Source organism: Oncorhynchus keta, chromosome 9, assembly GCF_023373465.1.
Source record: "Oncorhynchus keta strain PuntledgeMale-10-30-2019 chromosome 9, Oket_V2, whole genome shotgun sequence".
Lineage (NCBI taxonomy): Eukaryota > Metazoa > Chordata > Actinopteri > Salmoniformes > Salmonidae > Oncorhynchus > Oncorhynchus keta.
Window position 1 is genome coordinate 22,677,631 of NC_068429.1, and position 23,383 is coordinate 22,701,013.

Here is a 23,383-nt window from a genome sequence, read left to right on the forward strand (position 1 = left end):
ATTTTTTCACCAAAGTAATGCACTGGGCCTTTAATAGTCCTGTATTAGAGGACCGATATAGCCATCAGCATCTCGGGCAAAAAGACCACCCCCACAGTATTAACTCACCCACTAAAATAAAACCGTTTATATTTTTAATCTGCACACAACAGAGGCCTACCTCTCTAGCCTCTACCTCTCATCCAGTGAAAAGCACTTATGTTTATTAGGGAGTGAAAGCCGCTTACGGCCAGGGTTCGGGGGTGGTGCCCTATGTTCAATGCCGGTGTTTGGTTGGACGTTGGTGTATCAGGAAGTGTCAAACGTCCAATGACAAGCACGGATTCCTGTGCTGTCGTTGACCGTCCTATCCGACCTACCTGTCACTGCACTTATCTATCCACAACAATGTGGCTTCACCAGCAGAAAAGTTCACCTTTGCAGATTTAGCACATTAAAAATAGACTATTATTCACAAGAAATTGGCAACGGACTATGAAGCGAGAACTTTATTGGTGAGGGTATAAGCGCATAGCTGCTTAGAGATCCTCTCCACCCTCTCCAGTTCAAGTTGAGCGCACAAGACGCCATCTGTTCTCTCCCTCTCAAACCCGGGCCTGACAGTCTGAATAACTCTTGGTCGGAATGACGTTTGTTGCTGGCAGTAAAATGGACTTCCTGTCCCCGCGATATCAGAAGCAGTCCCTAGTTCAAACTCTCTGTCGTTTTGGATTGTTCGTGATCTGTATGGTAAGTTCATTATTCTTGTTGAATACAATTGTAGAAATGTATCCAGACGGCAAATTAAAAATGTTTTGGATTGCAGTTTTGTTGCAATAATTCACAAATGTCTATATAAGATCAGTTACCTATAACAATACAATATCTGGGGGAAAACCCCTCCCCAAATAGTCAAAGATTTATTTTATTAAAGTGAAATGCTTCTCTCGTACTAAACAATTATTGACAGATGTTTTTTGGGGGAGGGGTCACTTTGTTATTTAGTCAAATGCCAATCACTCCATCTCATGCCATGCTGCTTACAGAGAGACAGAGAGAGGTTGCAGCGAGAGAGAGGGGATTATAAATTGGCCTCTGTCTGTTCCAACTAGCCATTCAGCTGTGGGAGCACAATAATAAGAGGATAGAGAACAGAGAGTCACCAAGATTAAGCCCGGACACAGCATTCTGATGGGACAGCAGGGATAATACCTGGCAATGTTCACTGACCAATGAATTACCATCAGGGACCATGTCCTGACTCCTTCCACAACTTGCCCTGAAGTGACCTCAACTCAGAGATGTGATTATAATAGGGGTGATTTTGCCCAATATCCTAACAACTGATACAAGGTCAAAGGTAGGGTATCTGATCCTAGATCTGTCTTTTAAGGACCATTTTATCTATCCTCTCTTCTAGCTTGAAATGAAAACACATACATGCTTAGATCTCAATCTTGTTTTATGCTAACGATCCCGAACATTAGAACCGAGCATGGAAAAAGGTTGTCATTCCTCAGCCCCCTGGTCTTGGAATTCCCTAAAACCCCAGGACCTGGTGTCCCTGGAGGAGTTCAAAGGACACATAGATGAATAGGTTTTTGAGACGTAGTTGTTTGTAGTTGTCACCCTATGTCAAGAGTTTCTATTGCCTTATGTAAGGAAGCATGTTGTTATACTTCACACACACATCCACTGTTTGTTTGCTGTTGTATTTGTGCTGTCGCCAGTGTCTTCTGTCTGTGTTGTCCATTTTGTTTGACATTGTTTAAAAATAAAAATGATCCCCCGGTCCCCACAGGAGGCCTTTTGCCTCTTGTCAGGCCGACATTGCAAGTAAGAATTTGTTCTTAATTGACTTGCCTGGTTAAATAAAGGTTAAATACATAAATTCTGATCACAAAGTGGGTGGGAAATGAATTATGTTGCTGTTCCTCCTCCTCCCTCTTCTCCAGGGAATGGTGTTGACCATGTCTATGTATCCCATGCTGAGGGTCCTGGGTGGAAAGCTCCATTCTTCCTTTACAGGGAGCTATCTACCTGGACACCACTCTGTTCTCCTCGTCAACTGCCCCAACGAACAGACAGCCAAGGACATCGGCCGGTAGGCTACAGTCCAACCTACCATTATCGCACTGTAACTAAACAATACTACCCCACCACACGCAAACTACACACAGTGGTGAAATGTTTCTAGGCCAATCAATGTGATGGTTGTGTTTACCTAACAACATCATGCACCCAAACAAAATGAGAGGAAAACCCTTGAACGCAACTTTGACTGTGTGAAACAGGATCACTCAAACACTATGTCATCTTTTGATGAGCTAGAGTTAGGGTTAGAGCATTTTCTGAGAATGAGCTAGGTTGAAGATAGAGGTTTAAACAAGAAGATTCTAATATCCCATAATGCATTGCATAAATGAGGAAGAATTTTCAACAATGGGACCAGTGATGCTAGTTGGTGCTGGTTCCATGAATCTGTTTATTTTCAAAAGCTTCCTCATGGAATTATTAGCTTGTCCTAACCTGGGTACCTTCACCCTAGATATTGAGTTGTGTGTGTCTCACTAAATAGAATAAATTAATACAAATTACTACTTATTTATTAATTATTACAGTCCAACTAAATGCTTCCTTGCAGGTTCCTTCTCGAAAATGCAACAACAATAATAAATTATAAAAGATAAGAATATAAAGTAAATGGCTCAATAGAATATAATAAACATTTTAGCATAAGTATACAGCTAATATTTCAATTCAAACCAGGATAATAAAAAAAGACAACATATATACAGTATATAGTGGGAATGAAAAGTATGTGAACCCTTTCGAATTACCTGGATATCTGCATAAATTGGTCATAACATTTTATCTGATCTTCATCTGAGTCACAACAGTAGACAAACACAGTCTGCTTAAACTAATAACACTCAAACAATTATAATTGTACCTGTCTTTATTGAACACAACATGTAAACATTCACAGTGCAGGTTGGAAAAGTATGTGAACCTTAGGATTTAAAAACATGTTGACCCTCCTTTGGCAGCAATAACCTCAACCAAACGTTTTCTGTAGTTGCGGATCAGACCTGCACAACGGTGAGGAGCAATTTTGGATCATTCCTCTTTACAAAACTGTTTCAGTTCCACAATATTCTTGGGATGTCTGGTGTGAACTGCTCTCTTGGGGTCATGCCACAGCATCTCCATTGGGTTGAGGTGAGGACTGACTGGGCCACTCCAGAAGGTGTATTTTCTTCTGTTCAAGCCATTCTGTTGTTGATTTACTTCTGTCTTTTGTTGTTGTCCTGTTGCATCACCTAACTTCTGTTCTTCAGAAATTTGATTTAATTTAGTCCTATTCTTTAACCTTGAGTTTTGGTTGAGATATAGATGCAAATCCAACATATCCACTATTAATTTGTAGACAAACTGAAATTAATATAACATTTATAGATATATATTTAAAGCTGCAATACGTAACTTTCTGGGCGACCCGATTAAATTCACTCAAAAATGTTTAGATCTGTCATTCTCATTGAAAGCAAATCTAACAAAGTGGTAGATCTATTCAATGTGTGATTTTTCTTTGTGTCCCATTCTTAATGCATCTTTTACTTTTGATTTTGTACACCAGCTTCAAACAGCTGAAAATGCTATATTTTTGTTTTTTTTAAATATATCTCACAGTGGGATAGATGGTACAATAATTCTCTACACTATGCTTGCTTGTTTTGACACAAACTGAACATTTCGAATTTTAGCAACCAGGAAATGGCGGAGCGATTCCTGCATAGTGCATCTTTAAAACTTTCAGAGTGAGAGTATCAGAACAACAATTTTTCTCAAGCAGACATTCTCAGCTAAGCTACAACATAATTTCTGACTCATTCTGCCACTCACCAGATACTTATTAAAAAGAGGAAATCTCTCTTTAACAATTATACCATTTCAGAGGAAAGAAATAAGGAAATGGTCAAACGTGAGGGCAGTGAGACACATTCTGCAGAAGTGAAATAAGTTCAAATATATTTTTAACATTACCAGATTGAAACAAACCTTCCATATTTGGCTAGACTGTAGAAAAGAAATTGATAAATTGTTAAACAAATAATGATGAGGCTGTGTGAAAAGATCTACCCCATAAGAGGTCTCAAATTGTTGAGAATACAGTATGTGGGTTTCATTAAAAAAATCAGAATAACCTAGGTCACACTTTAAATCAAATCAAATGTATTTATATAGCCCTTCGTACATCAGCTGATATCTCAAAGTGCTGTACAGAAACATAGCCTCAAACAACAAACAGCAAGCAATGCAGGTGTTGAAGCACGTTGGCTAGGAAAAACTCCCTAGAAAGGCCAAAAACCTAGGAAGAAACCTAGAGAGGAACCAGGCTATGAGGGGTGGCCAGTCCTCTTCTGGCTGTGCCGGGTGGAGATTACAACAGAACATGGCTAAGATGTTCAAATGTTCATAAATGACCAGCGTGGTCAAATAATAGGTCTGGGACAGGTAGCACGTCCGGGGAACAGGTCAGGATTCCATAGCCGCAGGCAGAACAGTTGAAACTGGAGCAGCAGCATAGCCAGTTGGACTGGGGACAGCAAGGAGTCATCATGCCAGGTAGTCCTGAGGCATGGTCCTAGGGCTCAGGTCCTCTGAGAGAGAGAAAGAAAGAGAGAAAGAGAGAATTACAGAGAGCATACTTAAATTCACACAGGACACCGGATAAGACAGGAGAAGTACTCCAGATATAACAAACTGACCCTAGCCCCCCGACACAAACTATGGCAGCATAAATACTGGAGGCTGAGACAGGAGGGGTCAGGAGACACTGTGGCCCCATCCGATGATACCCACAGACAGGACCAAACAGGAAGGATATAACCCCACCCACTTTGCCAAAGCACAGCTCCCACACCACCACCAACTTACCATCCTGAAACAAGGCCGAGTGTAGGCCACAAAGATCTCCGCCATGGCACAACCCAAGGGGGGGCGCCAACCCAGACAGGAAGATCACATCAGTGACTCAACCCAGTCAAGTGACGCACCCCACCTAGGGACGGCATGAAAGAGCACCAGTGACTCAGCCCCTGTACAATGGTTAGAGGCAGAGAATCCCAGTGGAAAGAGGGGAACCGGCCAGGCAGAGACAACAAGGGCGGTTCGTTGCTCCAGAGCCTTTCCGTTCACCTTCACACTCCTGTGCCAGACTACACTCAATCATATGACCCACTGAAGAGATGAGTCTTCAGTAAAGACAAAGGTTGAGACCGAGTTTGCGTCTCTCACATGGGTAGGCAGACCATTCCATAAAAATGGAGCTCTATAGGAGAAAGCCCTGCCTCCAACTGTTTGCTTAGAAATTCTAGGGACAATTAGGAGGCCTGCGTCTTGTGACGGCAGGACCAAATCAGAGAGATAAGTAGGAGCAAGCCCATGTAATGCTTTATAGGTTAGCAGTAAAACCTTGAAATCAGCCTTTGCCTTGACAGGAAGCCAGTGTAGGGAGGCTAGCACTGGAATAATATGATCAATTTCTTTAGTTCTAGTCAGGATTCTAGCAGCCGTATTTAACACTAACTGAAGTCTATTTAGTGCTTTATCCAGGTAGCCGGAAAGTAGAGCATTGCAGTAGTCTAACCTAGAAGTAACAAAAGCATGGATACATTTTTCTGCATCATTTTTGGACAGAAAGTTTCTGATTTTTGCATTGTTACGTAGATGGAAAAAGCTGTCCTTGAAACAATCTTGATATGTTCGTCAAAAGAAAGCTCAGGGTCCAGAGTAACGCCGAGGTCCTTCACAGTTTTATTTGTGATGACTGTACAACCATTAAGATTATTTGTCAGATTCAGCTGAAGATCTCTTTGTTTGTTCGGATCTAGAACAAGCATCTCTGTTTTGTCCGAGTTTAAAAGTAGAATGTTTGCAGCCATCCACTTCCTTATGTCTGAAACACAGGTTCCATTGAAATGTACAGCTGTGTGAAAGTTAACATTATGATTCCGAATGACATCCCCAAGAGGTAAAATATATAGTGAAAACAATAGTGGTCCTAAAACGGAACCTTGAGGAACACCAAAAATGTACAGTTGATTTGTCAGAGGACAAACCATTCACAGAGACAAACAGATATATTTCCGACAGATAAGATCTAAACCAGGCCAGAACTTGTCCATGTAGACCACATATGTCCATCCGGCCCCGAGAAGGTTTTACGGCCCCTTGATCTTGATTTATTATTAGAACCGGCCCGCAGACCGCAGCAAGCCGGCAGCCCGCAGATCTTTTACACGCACCAATACTACATTTCCCACAATGCAACGGTGACGCACCGAGCAGTAGGCTGCTTCATTTCAATATTTATTGGCACAGCAGTTGTCAGCATCACAGTAAAATTAACTTTCAGATACCCATCAAAAATGGCAAAACGGAAGGTGGACACTGAGAACCGGGGGGTTTCAAACAAGGTGAGTCGGAGTATTTGTTCACGGAGGTAGCTGGAAAACCTGTGTGTCTTCTGTGTGGAGAAAGCGGTACTGAAAGAGTATAATCTGAGACGACATTATGAAACGAAACACGCGGACAAAAACAAGAATATGGACATGGAACAAAGGCTACAAAAGGCAGAGGAATTAAAACGAGGCCTCAAATCTCGACAGGCTCTGTTCAAAAAGCCAAATCAAAAGGCTGCTGTCAAGGCCAGTTTTATTTTGGCAGAAGAGATCGCTAAATCAGCCCGGCCATTTACAGGGGGATTTCATCAAAAACTGCATGATTAAAGTTTTGACGAAGTTTGCCCAGAAAAAAGGCAACTCTTAATGTGAGTCTGAGCAGAAACACCATTGCCGAGAGAGTAGACCAGTTGTCCATCAATCTAAAAGAGCAGCTTGTGAAAAAGGGAAAAGATTTCATTGCATATTCCTTGGCTGTGGATGAGAGCACCGACATTTCTGACATTGCCCAGTTGTCAATTTTCATCCGCGGAGTGGACTCCAGCCTAAGCGTCCAGACCAATTTGGGTTTCCAATCTCTCCAAAAAGAATGTGGTGATCGATGGTATCAAAAGCAGCACTAAGGTCTAGGAGCACGAGGACAGATGCAGAGCCTCGGTTTGATGCCATTAAAGGTCATTTACCACCTTCACAAGTCCAGTCTCAGTGCTATGATGTGGTGTAAAACCAGACTGAAGCATTTCGTATACATTGTTTGTCTTCAGGAAGGCAGTGAGTTGCTGCGCAACATCCTTTTCTAAAAATGTTGAGAGGAATGGAAGATTCGATATAGTATAGCCGATAGTTTTTAAAATATTTTCTGGGTCAAGGTTTGGCTTTTTCAAGAGAGGCTTTATTACTGCCACTTTTAGTGAGTTTGGTACACATCCGGTGGATAGAGAGCCGTTTATTATGTTCAACATAGGAGGGCCAAGCACAGGAAGCAGCTCTTTCAGTAGTTTAGTTGTAATAGGGTCCAGTATGCAGCTTGAAGGTTTAGAGGCCATGATTATTTTCATCATTGTGTCAAGAGATATAGTACTAAAACACTTGAGTGTTATGTTGCACTGATATGTCAACAGGATATGCTAAACTGAATTGCTATGTAAATAAATCTGTCTCTCGCCACAGAAGTTTGATTTAGTCTTATTATTTAACTTTAAAAATATGTTATGTTAAAACATACAATTCAACTGCAGTGAAGCCGCTCAACATTACATTCAGTCGTCTAACAGACTCCCATCCAGAATGACCCACAGAAGAAACCAGGGTCAACGTCCTGCTCAAGGGCACGTCGACAGATCTCCAAAAAGGTCAAAAAAAGGGGACCTGAACCAATGACTTATCAGCCACCATCCCAAGCTCCCAACCCCCAGGTGACCAGCCCTCTAAAATCCCCCCTCAAAGTTTCCTGAGAGCTGCCCCTCAACCATCTGAGACCCCCCCAAGTCCCAACCCCGAGATAAAAGTCATTATAGAATAGAATAAAATAATTCCAATCCCTTGCCAACAAAGGGTATATAACAAAGCATTGAGATAAACTTTTGTTATTGACCAAATACTTATTTTCCACCATAATTTGCAAATAAATTCATAACAAATCCTACAATGTGATTTTCTAGATTTTTCATTTACATTTACATTACACATTTTCCCCCTCATTTTGTCTGTTATAGTTGAAGTGTACCTATGATGAAAATTACAGGCCTCTCTCATCTTTTTAAGTGGGAGAACTTGCACAATTGGTGGCTGACTACATACGTTTTTTGCCCCACTGTATATATATGTGTGTGTGTGTGTGTGTGTGTGTGTGTGTGTGTGTGTGTGTGTGTGTGTGTGTGTGTGTGTGTGTGTGTGTGTGTGTGTGTGTGTGTGTGTGTGTGTGTGTGTGTGTGTGTGTGTGTCTGTGTATGTGCACGTTTGAATGTGAGTGTGTGTATATGCATGTGTACACGCATACAAACACCTGCATGGCATCAGCCTCAGGTAAACAGGCATTAGATGTAACAACATTTCCCCTATTCTTTACATTTTTGCCTGAGATGGAGATGTGAATCCAACATATTTGTAGACAAGCTGGAAATAAAGCCAGACTAAGTCAGTGGCACAGATGGAACTATCCAAGCAGAAGGTACATCTCCTTCAAATGTTGATATTTGGATGCATTGACAATAAAAACAGAATTTAATATAACTCTTGCAATAGACTAAATTTGAATAAAAAATATTGACGTAAATAGATTATCTTTTTCAGGTCATTGAGAAGTCATTAAAATAGATGCCCCTTAAAGGAACTTGTTTTAGGAAAGTAGGCATGTGTCACACGTTAATACTTCCCAGGAGAGCCATTTGAACGTATACTTCATTTTTGGGCAGGAATGCCTACTGGAACATGTGAATTTTCATATACCTTAATAACAAACGTCTATGCCATCTGTAAATACGAATAAAACTGTTAAATTATAGTCTAGTTGATTTAGCCACAGAAAGAGACAGGAACTTTCGCGCAAGCTGATTGGCTGAGATAATGGATTGACTGGACATGTCAAGAGATGAGTTGTATATGCCATTTGGTCTGCCATGTAGCATGCTTATGTCTATAACATCAGCTGTTCAGCATGTGTAGGTAATCCTTTCCTGGTTGGTTAGCTATCTGCAGATTCAGGGTAGTAATGTTATGAGTTGGGATTATGGTTCATTGTTTAGCTAGCTAGCTACATGTCCAAACAAAAGACTCCACTATGCAAGTAACCATTTCACTACACCTTCTGTATCCTGTGCATGTAAACAAATACACTTTGATTTGATTTTATATAGTATGTGTTTACGAGAGATGGTAATGTGAAGAACATCACAACAAAGTAATGTTATGTATATAATGTTAGGCCAACGAGTCAGTGTGCAAGTTCTAATATTCTCAGGTAGAATGCCCTGCTTTTATTTTGTCACACTCACAACCATAAGCAATTTTCTGTAATTGGCTCGCCATTAACTTGTAAATAATAATCTTGTTGTAAGCTAATTGTCCTGTAATAATGAAGACAAATGAGCTAGTGAAGATGTTGTCAGCTACAGGATATGATCATTATTTGAATTGGCTAGCCAGTTTGCTTAACATTAGCGATCTTGCTAACAAGCTAGAAACTAACCAACACATTGTTAAGAAAGTTACTTTTAGTTGTCTGGTTTGCTAGATATACATATACTAAATTCATTTTTAAACGGGTGGGTTTATTGGTGTTAAAATACACTAGTTAAGCTATTTTGGACCACCACGTTGCTGATGTCATGCAGCCTGTAGTTTGTGTTTGCACTTTTTTATAACTACAACGACGTTAACAAAGTTTGATTTTGGAAGACAATATACTATTCATGATGTCACTGCGACAACTGTCGATAGACGTAGTATAAACCAGCCTTTAGTCTTGAAACTTTGGTTGTTTAGTAAATGGCCTCACGTGAATCGTTAAAGAGATGGGTGGGGCTAAGGTTCAATGGCTTTTTCTTTGCAACTCTGCCTAGAAGACCAGCATCCTGGAGTCGTCTCTTCACTGTTGACGTTGAGAATGGTGTTTTGCGGGTACTATTTATTGAATCTGCCAGTTGAAGCTTGATTAGGGCTTCATCAGCGCTTGTGAATTCCATCCTTTTCGTTCCCTTCCATACCCACACCATTGTCTGGAAGCAGAGTTGAGATTTGATTCCTTTTCCCTCCAATGACTGTCTGATCAGAATGTATTGCTTGCATTGTTTTTCATAAGCCTAGCAGACAGGTCCTGGATGAGTCGAATGGACTGGCCATGGATTTTGATCTCCTTTCCCCCCTGTGCCTTCAGAATGTTGGTCAGATGTCTGAGATATGGCTTTTTCTTAGAAACTCTGCCTAGAAGGTCAGCAGGAGTTGCCTCTTCACTGTTGACGTTGAGACTGGTGTTTCGCGGGTACTATTTAATGAAGCTGCCTAGACACTTTAATGTACTTGGTACTCCAGATACTCAACTAGTCTAAAGGCCCGTTTTATTGCTTCTTTAATTAGAAGAACAGGTTACAGCTGTGCTAACATAATTACAAAATGGTTTTCTAATGACCAATTTGACCTTTAAAATGATCAACTTGGATTAGCTAACACAACGTGGCTTTGGAACACAGGAGTGATGATTGCTGATAATGGTCCTCTGTACGCCTATGTAGATATTCCGTTTCCAGCGACAACAGTCATTTACAGTACATCATTTAACAATGTATTTCTGATCAATTTAATGTTATTTTAATGGACAAAAACAAGGACATTTTGAAGTGACCCCAAACTTTTGAACGGTAGTTTACATGTACAGTTGACATACACTTAGGTTGGAGTCATTAAAACTCATTTTTCAACCACTCCACAAATTTCTTGTTAACAAACTATAGTTTTGGCAAGTCGGTTAGGACATCTACTTTGTGCATGATACAAGCAATTTTTCCAATAATTGTTACAAACAGATTATTTCACTTATAATTCACTGTATCACAATTCCAGTGGGTCAGACGTTTACATACACTAAGTTGATTGTGCCTTTAAAAAGCTTGGAAAATGCCCCAAAATTATGTCATGGCTTTAGAAGCTTGACATAATTTCAGTCAATTGGAGGTGTACCTGTGGATGTATCTCAAGGCCTGCCTTCAAACTCAGTGCCTCTTTGCTTGACATCATGGGAAAATCAAAATAAATCAACCAAGACCTCAGAAAAACAATTGTAGACCTCCACAAGTCTGGTTCATCATTGGGAGCAATTTCGAAACGCCAGAAGGTACCACGTTCATCTGTACAAACAATATTACGCAAGCATAAACACCATGGGACCACGCAGTCATCATACTGCTCAGGAAGGAGACACCTTCTGTCTCCTAGAGATTAATGTACTTTGGTGCGAAAAGTGCAAATCAATACCAGAATAACAGCATAGGACCTTGTGAAGATGCTGTAGGAAACAGGTACAAAAGTATCTATATCCACAGTAAAACAAGTCATATGTCGACATAACCTGAAAGGCCACTCAGCAAGGAAGAAGCCACTGCTCCAAAACCACCATAAAAATAGCCAGACTACAGTTTGCAACTGCACATGGGGATAAAGATCATACTTTTTGGAGAAATGTCCTCTGGTCTGATGAAACAAAAATAGAATTGTTTGGCCATAATGACCATCATTATGTTTGGAGGAAAAATGGGGAGGCTTGCAAGCGGAAGAACACCATCCCAACCGTGAAGCCCGGGGGTGGCAGCATCATGTTGCGGGGGTGCTTTGCTGCAGGAGTGACTGGTGCACTTCACAAAATAGATGGCAACATGAGGGAGGAACGTTATGTGAGTATATTGAAGCAACATCTCAAGATATCAGTCAGGACGTTAAAGCTTGGTCGCAAATGGACAATGACCCAAAGCATACTTCCAAAGTTCTGGCAAATGGCTTAAGGACAACAAAGTCAAGGTATTGGAGTGGCCATTACAAAGCCCTGACCTCAATCCTATAGAACATTTGTGGGCAGAACTAAAAAAGCGTGTGTGAGCAATCAGGCCTACAAACCTGATTCAGTTACATCACCTCTGTCAGAAGGAATGGGCCAAAATTCACCCAACTTACTGTGGGAAGCTTGTGGAAGGCTACCCGAAATGTTTGACCCACGTTAAACAATTTAAAGGCAATGCTACCAAATACTAATTAAGTGTATGTAAACTACTGACCCACTGGGAATGTGATGAAAGAAATAAAAGCTGAAATAAATCATTCTCCCTATTATTATTCTGACATTTCACATTCTTAAAATAAAGTGGTGATCCTAACTGACCTAAGCAAGGGAATTTTTACTTGGATTAAGTGTCAGGAATTGTACTGGGTAGCCTAGTGGTTAGAGTGTTGGACTAGTAACTGGAAGGTTGCAAGTTCAAACCCCTGAGCTGACGAGGTACAAATCTGTCGTTCTGCCCCTGAACAGGCAGTTAACCCACTGTTCCTAAGCCCTCATTGAAAATAAGAATTTGTTCTTAACTGACTTGCTTAGTTAAATAAAGTTAAAATTAAAAACTGTATGTATCTCCTTAATTATGGCTGCAATCCCGCTAACGGGATCGATATGACAAATACCAGTGAAAATAGAGGGCGCCAGATTCAAACCACAGAAATCTCATAATTACAATTCCTAAAACATACATGTGTCTTATATCTTTTTAAAGGTAATCTTGTTGTTAATCCCACCAAAGTGTCCGATTTCAAATATGTTTTTCAGCAAAAGCACTACAAACGATTATGCTAGGTCTCCACCAAACCACAAAAGCACAGCCATTTTCCAGCGAAATATAACATTCACAAAAAGCCGAAATAGAGATAAAAATGAATCACTAACCTTGAATTATCTTCATCAGATGACACTCATAGGACTTCATGTTCCACAATACATGCATGTTTTGTTTGATAAAGTTCATATTTATATTTAAAAAATCTGAGTTTACATTGGCGTATTAGACTCACTAGTTACAAAAACATCAAGTGATTTTGCATAGCCACGTCATTTCAACAGAAATACTCGAGATCCTGAGGCCCACGGTCATGCCATTCATCCGCCGGCATCACTTCCTGTTTCAGCATGATAATGCATGGCCCGATGTCACAAGGATCCGTACAGAAATCCTGGAAGCTGAAAATGTCCAAGTTTTTCCATTAAGCGTGTTTGGGATGCTCTTAATCGACATGTACGGCACCGTGTTCCAGTTTCTGCCAATATCCAGCAACTTCGCACAGCCATTGAAGAGGAGTGGGACAACATTCCACAGGGCACAATCGACAGCCTGATCAACTCTATGCAAAGCAGATGTGTCGTGCTGCATGAAGAAAATTGTGGTCACACCAGACACTGAAAGGTTTTCTCATCCACACCCCTACTTTTTTTAAGGTATCTTTTACCAAGATATGCATATGTGTATTCCCAGTCATGTGAAATGTATAGAATAGAGCCTGATGAATTTATTTCACGTGACTGATTTCCTTATATGAACTGTAAGTCAGTAAAATCTTAAAAATTGTTGGATGTTGTTCAGTGTATATTATGAAGTTATTTAAGAGCATTGGAGATAAATCACAATTATAAAAACAAATTGAGCTGGCTAACTAGCAGATTTACATCAATCATCAATATGAATGATCAATTGATAGCTCACCATCTTTTCCCGATTGTCACGTCCTGACCTTAGTTCTGTTGTTATGTCTTTGTTTTAGAATGGTCAGGGCGTGAGTAGGGTGGGTTGTCTATGTTCCTTTTTCTATGTTTTGTGATTTCTGTTTTTGGTCGGGTATGGTTCTCAATCAGATGCAGCTGTCAATCGTTGTCCCTGATTGAGAACCATAGTTAGGTAGCCTGTTTTCACTTTTGAGTTGTGGGTGATTATTTTCCGTGTCAGTGTTTGTTTCCACACGGAACTGTTTTGTTTTGTTTTTTTCACGTTTTTGTTTATTGTTTTGTTCAGTGTTCTTATTAAAAACCAAGATGAACACTTACCACGCTGCGTATTCGTCCGATCCTTGCTACTCCTCATCAGAAGAGGAAGAGGCCGTTACACCAATGTCAATCATGTCTTTAGGAGGCACTGTAACTAGCTCGCTTACAATTTGTGATGAGTGAGTGTGCTGTTGCAGTATTAAAAAGGCCTATTCTCAAAAATTTTAACATTTTTGCTACAGAAGCAGTTGTTGGTATGCTGTGAATTTCGAGATATTCATTTGTACAGTTTCAGCACGTGTCCCCTGAAAGCTCTGTGCACGGCCCTGGGCCATTTACTAAATAGGCCAAATATTCTTTAAAATAACAACACATCTGCAAAATAACTGAATGATATCATAATTGTTGCTGTCTCTCTCCTCTCCTCTCCTCCCTATCATCTTCTTCTCTCCAACAGAGCCATTATGGAGAGGAGGATGGCAGCATGCATCAATATTCTGCCCAGGACCTCCACCATGTAAGTACTGCCAGTGTCAGTCTAGTTCACACAACGTTTTCAATTTTAGCAGATACTCTTATCCAGAGCGACTTACAGTAGTGACTACATACATTTTCCGTACTGGTTGCCCCAAGGGAAGCTAATCCTGGCATTGCAAGCACCATTCTCTACCAACTGAGCCACACACACACGCACACACACACACACACACACACACACACACACACACACACACACACACACACACACACACACACACACACACACACACACACACACACACACACACACACACACACACACGCACACACTTAACCTAACCACTAACCCAGGGTTTTCGCTGCACTAACCCCTTACCTTTACTCTAACCCAAACTGTAACACTAACTGTAGCCCTAACCTAACCTTTACTCTAACCCAAACTGTAAACCTAAACCCTTACCTATACCCTAACCCAAACTGTACCCCTAACCCCTTACCTCTACCCTAACCCAAACTGTACCCCTAACCCCTTACCTTCACCCTAACCCAAACTGTACCCCCTAACCCCTTACCTTTACCTTAACCCAAACTGTAACCCCTTACCTCTACCCTAACCCAAACTGTAACCCTAACCATAAACCTAACCCATAAGCTTAAAATAGCCTTTGTCCACTTGGGATGTGGGAATTTTCCCATATGGGAGAATTTACTATCCTTGTCTTTACTACTATCCTTGTGAGGACTTTTTTTGGATTTTAGGTCGCCACAGGGATAGAAGAACCAACCCCACACACTCACACAAACACACACGCCCTTCCTGAATGTGGATATTCATTGCTAAGGAAACTACTGAGACTTGGAATTGTATCAAGTCGCCACCCAAGACTTATTGTTAAGTGCACTAAAGAGATACACATGCTCACCGACTGAATCTTTACACGTCCATTTTCAAAGGATAAAGCTAAGAACATTAACATCTTCATAGTTAAGAACACTATAACAATATGGAAGAAAACCGATTCTACAAGAACCAATATCTCTCAAAAAAAATCTAATCAAATAACATCACAGTTTATTTGTCACGTGCACCAAATACAGTAGACCTTACAGTGAAATGCTTACTTATAGGCGCTAACCTGTAAGTAAAGAATTAAAACAACAGTAAAATGACAGGCTATATACAGTAGTGAGGCTATTAAAGTAGCGATGTTACATACAGACACCGGTTAGTCAGGCTAATTGAGGTAGTATGTACATGTAGATATGGTTAAAGTGGCTATGCATATATGATGAACAGAGAGTAGCAGTAGCGTAAAAGAGGTGTTGGTGGGTGGTGGAACACAATGCAGATAGTCCGGTTAGCTAATGTGCGGGAGCACTGGTTGGTCGGCCCAATTGAGGTAGTATGTACATGAATGTATAGTTAAAATGACTATTCATATATGATAAACAGAGAGTAGCAGCAGTGTAAAAAGAGGGTTTGGGGCATTTAATTACCTGTTCAGGAGTCTTATGGCTTGGGGGTAAAAACTGTTGAGAAGCCTTTTTTTCCTAGACTTGGCACTCCGGTACCGCTTTCCATGCGGTAGTAGAGAGAACAGTCTATGACTGGGTTGGCTGGGGTCTTTTTAGGGCCTTCCTCTGACCCTGCCTGGTGGAGAGGTCCTGGATGGCAGGCAGCTTAGTCCCAGTGATGTACTGGGTCGTACGCACTACCCTCTGTAGTGTTCTTTGCGGTCGGAGGCCGAGCAGTTGCCATACCAGGCAGTGATGAAACCATGCTCTCGATGTTGCAGCTGTGGAACCTTTTGAGGATCTCAGGACCCATGCCAAATCTTCTTAGTTTCCTGAGGGGGAATGGGCTTTGTTGTGCCCTCTTCACGACTGTTTTGGTGTGTTTGGACCATTCTAGTTTGTTGTTGATGTGGACACCGAGGAACTTGAAGCTCTCAACCTGCTCTACTACAGCCCCGTCGATGAGAATGGGGGCATGCTCGGTCCTCCTTTTCTTGTAGTCCACAATCATCTCCTTAGTCTTGGTTACGATGAGGGATAGGTTGTTATTCTGGCACCACACGGCCAGGTCTCTGATCTCCTCCCTATAGGTTGTCTCATCGTTGTCTGTTATCAGGTCTACCACTGTTGTGTCATCTGCAAACTTAATGATGGTGTTGGAGTCGTGCCTGGCCATGCAGTCATGGGTGAACAGGGAGTACAGGAGGGGACTGAGCACGTACCCCTGTGGAGCTCCAGTGTTGAGGATCAGCGTGGCAGATGTGTTGCTACCTACCTTTACCACCTGGGGGCAGCCCGTCAGGAAGTCCAGGATCCAATTGCAGAGGGAGGTGTTTAGTCCCAGGATCCTTAGCTTAGTGATGAGCTTTGAGGGTACTATGGTGTTGAACGCTGAGCTGTAGTCAATGAATAGCATTCTCACATAAGTGTTCCTTTTGTCCAGGTGGGAAAGGGTAGTGTGGAGTGCAATAGAGATTGCATCATCTGTGGATCTGTTTGGGCGGTGTGCAAATTGGAGTGGGTCTAGGGTTTCTGGGATAATGGTGTTGATGTGAGGCATTACCAACCTTTCAAGCACTTCATGGCTATGGACGTGCTACAGGTCTGTAGTCATTTAGGCAGGTTGCCTTTGTGTTCTTGGGCACAGGGACTATGGTGGTCTGCTAGAAACAACAAATGTTCCTTTTGTTCCATAAAGATATTTTTTATATCCAAATACCTCCGTTAATTTGGTGCGTTATGCCCAGGAATCCACCTTAAAGAGCGGTTATGACAACGCAGACAAAAATTCCAAATTATATCCCTAATGTCCACACAAACATGTCAGATGTTTTTTATAATCAATCCTCAGGGTGTTTTTCAAATATCTATTCGATAATATATCAACCGGGACAGTTGGCTTTTCACTAGGACCGGGAGTAACAATGGCCGCCTTTCTCTTTTGCGCACAATTCACTCTGAGAGCCCCCACCTATCCACTTACGCAATGTGGTTGTTCACGCTCATTCTTCAAAATAAAAGCCTGAAACTTTGTCTGAAGACTGAGAATGGGGGCATGGGCAAGGTAGCCTAGTGGTTAGAGAGTTGGACTGGTAACCGGAAGGTTGCAAGTTCAAACCCCCTAGCTGACAAGGTACAAATCTGTCGTTCTGCCCCTAAACAGGTAGGTAAACCCACTTTTCCTAGGCAGTCATTGAAAATAAGAATTTTTGTTTAACTGACTTGCCTAGTTAAATAGAGGTAAAAAAAACTGTTGACACCTTGAAAGCTATAGGAAAAGGAATCTGGTTGATATCCCTTTAAATGGAGCAATGGGAGGCTATGGAACATGGAGTTTTCAAAATAGAAGCCGCTTCCTGGTTTGATTTGTCTTAGGGTTTCGCTTGCAATATCAGTTCTGTTATACTCACAGACAACATTTTGGAAACTTTAGAGTGTTTTCTATCCTAATCTGTCAATTATATGCATATTCTAGCATCTGGTCCTGGGAAATAGGCCGTTTACTTTGGGAATGTAATTTTTCCAAACATAAAAATAGAGCCCCCTAGCTTCAAGAGGTTAAGACAACACAAGGGTTAATTGTAAAACTAACAATGACTCAATGATCCATGCCTTCTGGGAATGCTATTAAGTTCAAAAGTTATGGGCAGAGTTAGAAAGTTGGCTGTCAGATGTATTACAATGTAAATGTACATTTAATCCGTCTGTCTGCATATTTCAAGACGTCATGAGGGTGCAGTGAGATATCTGATGGGTTGGAAAATACTATTCTCGTTAATTATCTTGAAAACTGGAATTCAACCAATCCTCCATTGAAAAATCATATGCTTCGTTATCTAAATATTGAAAGGGCATGGGAAATAGGGCTGAGAACAGGTGGATCTGGGCAGGTGTGATGTCATTGATGTTTGTGTGCGTTGGTCTGTATGTTTTTTTTTTTATTGTAAGAAGAAATGTGTACATCCCCCCCACTATTGTGGTTACTTGAATGTAAATTACTCTCACCAGTAGTAGGAGAGTGGGGAAGTTTCTCTCTAGTTTATAAGCCTGTAAATGCATAATCACATAGTGATTGAGTCAACAAAAGAAGGTGAGAGTCAGATAAGGAAAGTTTGTCGAACGGTAATGAAACACTTGTAAAACAGACCAACAGTCATTTGAATGCTAATAGTCTTCTGGAGCTCTTGCTTTAACTGATTGATAAGTAACTATTTTAGTAGCAGGGCACTGCTGTTCTGTTTCCTGAAGGTGAAAATCCAGTAGCACCTCGTTGAGTAGCTGGTTAATCATTGACAAGCATACAAGAAACAACACACATTCTTCTTTTTATTGACCTAAGATAAAGAAAGATGGATTAAGATACAGCAACAGCCACCAGGCCAGAAACAGGTGACGAACCCTCACGTTACAGTTTTTCTCAGTCGCTTTGGTGCATTTTTCACATCATCCCTAACATGTGCAAAATAATAAGTGCATTTCTCAGAACAATTTGTACAAACTGCAATATACAATAGATATGTTTCTAAAGCTAGTCAGTCACTAAAAATCCTTAGTACATCTCTCAAAAGTAAATATTCATGCCAATGATCATGTCAGTGTCATCAGAATGATAACTCATTGAGTCATTCACGAACACGGTCGTCAAAATATTTAGGCATGTTGTCAATGTAACTGTGTACTTTGACAGTATCACCTGATGTAAACTTAGGCTACAGTTTGGATGACAGTTACTGTATTGAAAATGCACAAGGCTGCACTTCTATGGCATATATCAATTTCAACAACTGTATTTGGGTTATTGATTGACAAGGCCTGGACAACCCAAGGGGCACAAAGGTAAAAATAAATAAATTAGAAAGAAACACAGGAAACCACCCCTAAGGCACAACTTTGCCCGCAGCACTGTTGTACTGTCTCTACACATCCAGACGTTCCTGCCTGTCGGCCCACATATTCTCATCCACATCACACCGGATATTTCCCTTCCAATGCAACGTGGAAAGAATCTTTTGGAATGCCTTATCCATCCTCTGCAGGCATCTACTGTGATGTCCTCACATACTGCATCCATTGCAGCCAGCAGGGTCATCTGTGTGTGTGGCTGACGATCGTACACCTTCCACCTCCATGCTGAAAAGAACTCCTCAATTGGGTTAAGGAATGGTGAATAAGGTAGGAGGAATTCTATGAGCATCCTCGGGTGGGTCACAAACCATTGCCTTATGATGTTTCATCGATGGAAACTCACATTATCACAAATGACCACATACTTTGGCAAATCCCCTCTAAACAGACCCCTCTCATCATCAGGGATGAGAGCCCTGTAGAGAGTCTCTAAAAGTTGAGTAGATGATGGGTGTTGTATGGCCCTATAAGGGGATATGGGTTAGGACACCATGCTCCGAAATAGCAGCACACATGGTGATATTTCCTCCCCGTTGGCCTGGCAAATCCACAGTAGCTCTGTGACCGATGATATTCCGACCCCGCCTTCTGCATTTGGTCAGGTTGAAGCCAGCCTCATCCACGTATACAAAGTTGTGAGAGGGTTCACTTGAGTCCAACTCCATTATACGCTGTATCCCAGAACACACAGTTGAATTTGTTTTGGTAAGGAAGAGTGACATAAAATGTACATATATTGCATGTTCCTTCCACAGCAATGGGAATGTGTGCAGTTTATGGTTACTGTACTATGTACACACATTTTACTGTAAAACATACAGGTGGGTGCATGTAAGGTGCAGTATGTATCTGCATAGAGTATATTTCTGTATTCTGTGAAATACAAGTGGACTACTGTAATATGAAGCATTGTAGCAAGTATACAGTATACTGCTTATATACAGTAACAGTGCACTGTACATTGGTGGACTCTCTTCGAAACGTTTGAACTATTGAGGACACGGTTGATCTCCCAATATTCGGCTGCACCCTTCGACCCGCCTCAGCCAATGTAAGGCCATGATTGACAACATGGTCTACAATAGTGGCCCTTATGTCAATAGATATGCACCTATGTCCTCTTCTGCCTCTTCCTCTGTTTTGCCTTCCACCACGCATCCTTGCTCCTCTTCTTCCTCCTCTTTGCTGTTGACCCTGTTCGTTTCCTGGTACATCCATTATTGGAAAATTGCAACTCTGTGTTGTGGTCTGTCTATATATGCTTGCTAATTGATTCTTCATGAGATGCACCTTTGAGCAATTTAGACAACTGGTTGATTGTTGGTTGAACTAACACTTGACATTCCTTCATGAGTGAGGGTCAATTTCACCTGCACGATTCATCAATTCACATTTTTGTACAGGTCTAATAGAAATGTGTAAAACTATGCTTGACAGTTTATGACAAATAGTTCAACAATTTTGCATGTAATGGCGTAAGCAAGGAACCAATGCCTAGATGTTTTGAGGGGTAAGACTATTCTACAGAGAACCATCTACTATATTTTGATCAACATGACATGAGCAATTGATAATGTGGAAAAAGCTGACACTTGTACATTTTCAATTGCAATTTGTTCAAAGGAATAAGAATTTGCTTTAATGATGTGCACAAGTGACTAGATGATTTGGAATTTGTACAAGTAGTATCAAGAATTGCACTTTTTTTTATCTAAGAAATGCACCAAAGCGACTGAGAAACTGTAACAGGCCATTGTGTGACTTTTGCACTGTAGAGAAACTGTGAATATTGGACACTTTGATTGACAGCTGTATGTGTACACTGATAGGTTTGCTTGTCTTGAGACGAACTTCCTGGTAGAGATTAATGTTGGAGAAAAACTATTCTATCACACTACACAGAATTATACCGTTTACTACATCTGCGTATGTGGATCGTTCCACCAAATAGGTGCCTTTTGAATAGTGTAAATTGGTAAATGTTTAAATTTTATTTCACCTAATTTTAACATTGTCATAAAAAGCACATGTTCAACTTCATAAAAACTATTTTCACATCTCAAATGTTAAATAAAAAAGACTATAGTATGTGCCTATTAAGTGCCAAATAAAGTAACATGGTTTACCATAACAGGGTTGAAGACATCGCCTTAATACATCCATACATCCAATTGTGACAGAATTGGAAGCTTGTTGTGTGTAACAGAGAGTGGTAATTAAATGCAAACTTCACAAAACTGGACATTAAATTGTTCAAACATTTCTAGCCTGTCTATCTAGGTGTAATAGGGTTAATGTGTTATGCTTGACCTGCTCATTTTCCCACCACAAAACACCAGAAAATGGTAAAAAAGAGTAGAACCAGCTCACCTGCTTTACACTATGATTTCGCATAACAGTTCACATAGCAGGGCCAACCTTAAAATGAGGGACTTAAAAAAAATAAAAAATATTACCTTGATAGGAATCACATGAAATGAATAATAATCTTCAGAAATGACTTTGTCAAAGCAACAAAATAACTACAATGATGGTGTAAACTTGGATAAATGTTGGGGTTAAGAGAGTTAAAATCCTCCTAGAAGTCACAGGGGATGTACAAAGTACAAAAAAATGTCAAAATACTGCATTTTACTGAATGTTCCATGTGGTCTATATTAAAGGGCACATCATTTAATATAACATGCTCTTAAAATTCAATATTTGCACTCAATATCTACTTAAAATATCAAAGGCACTCGTTTCATTGAACAACCCATGTACAGTTTACTACTGTGAATGTCCCAAAAGTTAATATTTTTGTCCCATAGGTATTACTGGAAAGGGGAGATTCAAGATGCGACGGAAATTCTGATGGTAAAGTTATTAAGTAGAGCTATGCTTTCATATCTCTGGCCAGTCTTCAGTATTACACTGGTTGTTGAAACCAACTTTCCAGAGTAATAGCTAGGATTTTTCTGCGTTGTAGTTGGTGAAGACGAGGACCTCGAAGACCCAAAGGCTCATAGACTATGTCAAGTAAGTTACATTTGCTTTTTTTAATAGAAATTATCCCAAGCAGTTGGGTCTCGGGAAACAGAACTTCAGGTCTCAGGAAGGCAGTAGCAAAGGTAACTTAGGCACCTGCTACATAATGTATGTGTTGTTGCTCCTCCCCAGGTCTGTGCATCCCTATGAGACTCCAGAGGTGCTTAGTTTCCCTGTGGAGGACGGGAGCCTGCCCTATTTGAAGTGGGTGGATGAGGCTGTTCCTGACGACTGACCAGTGAGGGAGAATATCCTCAATGACTTGTGATCTTATTGGACGTGAATCTCCAATCTATTGGTTAACTGGAGAGTAAGGCAACAGCGATTGGCTGGGAACCAGCAACCTTTGGATTGGCTTGAGGGGTTCCAAGTTCAAACTCTTGCTTTTGAACTTGATCCACAGATGCTAAATGTTTAGCTCCTCCCACCATGACATTGATATTGACTCAGAGTTGTTTTGCCTCTGTTTTATACAGGTCCTGTTGTTGCCATTGAAATTCCAAGCTGACATGACCTCTGTAACGTTCAATGTCAGTTTGTCAGAGCTGAAAGAGTTTGTAGCTCCATATCTACAGATAATTATCTCAAAAAAACATTAAACATAAATAATAATATTCAGTGATGATTTCAAGGTATTAGTTACATTAGACTGTTTATTTAAAATGTATATTGTATTGTATTCCTAAAACATCAGATTCGTGTTAGATTTAATCACATTCATTTTACTTATCTGGTTTCTCTCTAGATGACAGAGCACCCCTGTTTACTGTTTCACTGTGAACCAAAAAGTTGATTGCACTGCATTTTGAGAGGGAATCTTGAACACTGTTTGAGATGTGTTCTAAGGATAACTTTTTGTAATATATGATGGCACAAATGCGTTCCTTATTCCGTAAGGTGATACATACAGTTTAAGTCGGAAGTTTACATACAAGTTTAAACTCTGTTTTTCACAATTCCTGACATTTAAGCCAAGTAAAAATTCCCTGTCTTAGGTCAG

General features: G+C 40.6%; 1 protein-coding gene across 1 annotated transcript; it reads left to right on the forward strand.

Moving 5' to 3' along the window:
• Nucleotides 1-417: 417 nt before the first annotated feature.
• LOC118387979 (protein CutA homolog) lies at nt 418-23,001 on the forward strand. The gene is made up of 6 exons (XM_035776840.2): nt 418-729; nt 1,935-2,083; nt 14,414-14,473; nt 22,167-22,212; nt 22,325-22,374; nt 22,516-23,001. The coding sequence occupies exons 1-6, from the start codon at nt 625-627 to the stop codon at nt 22,616-22,618; spliced, it is 513 nt and encodes a 170-aa protein (XP_035632733.1). The 5' UTR covers nt 418-624; the 3' UTR covers nt 22,619-23,001.
• The last annotated feature ends 382 nt before the right edge of the window (nt 23,002-23,383 follow it).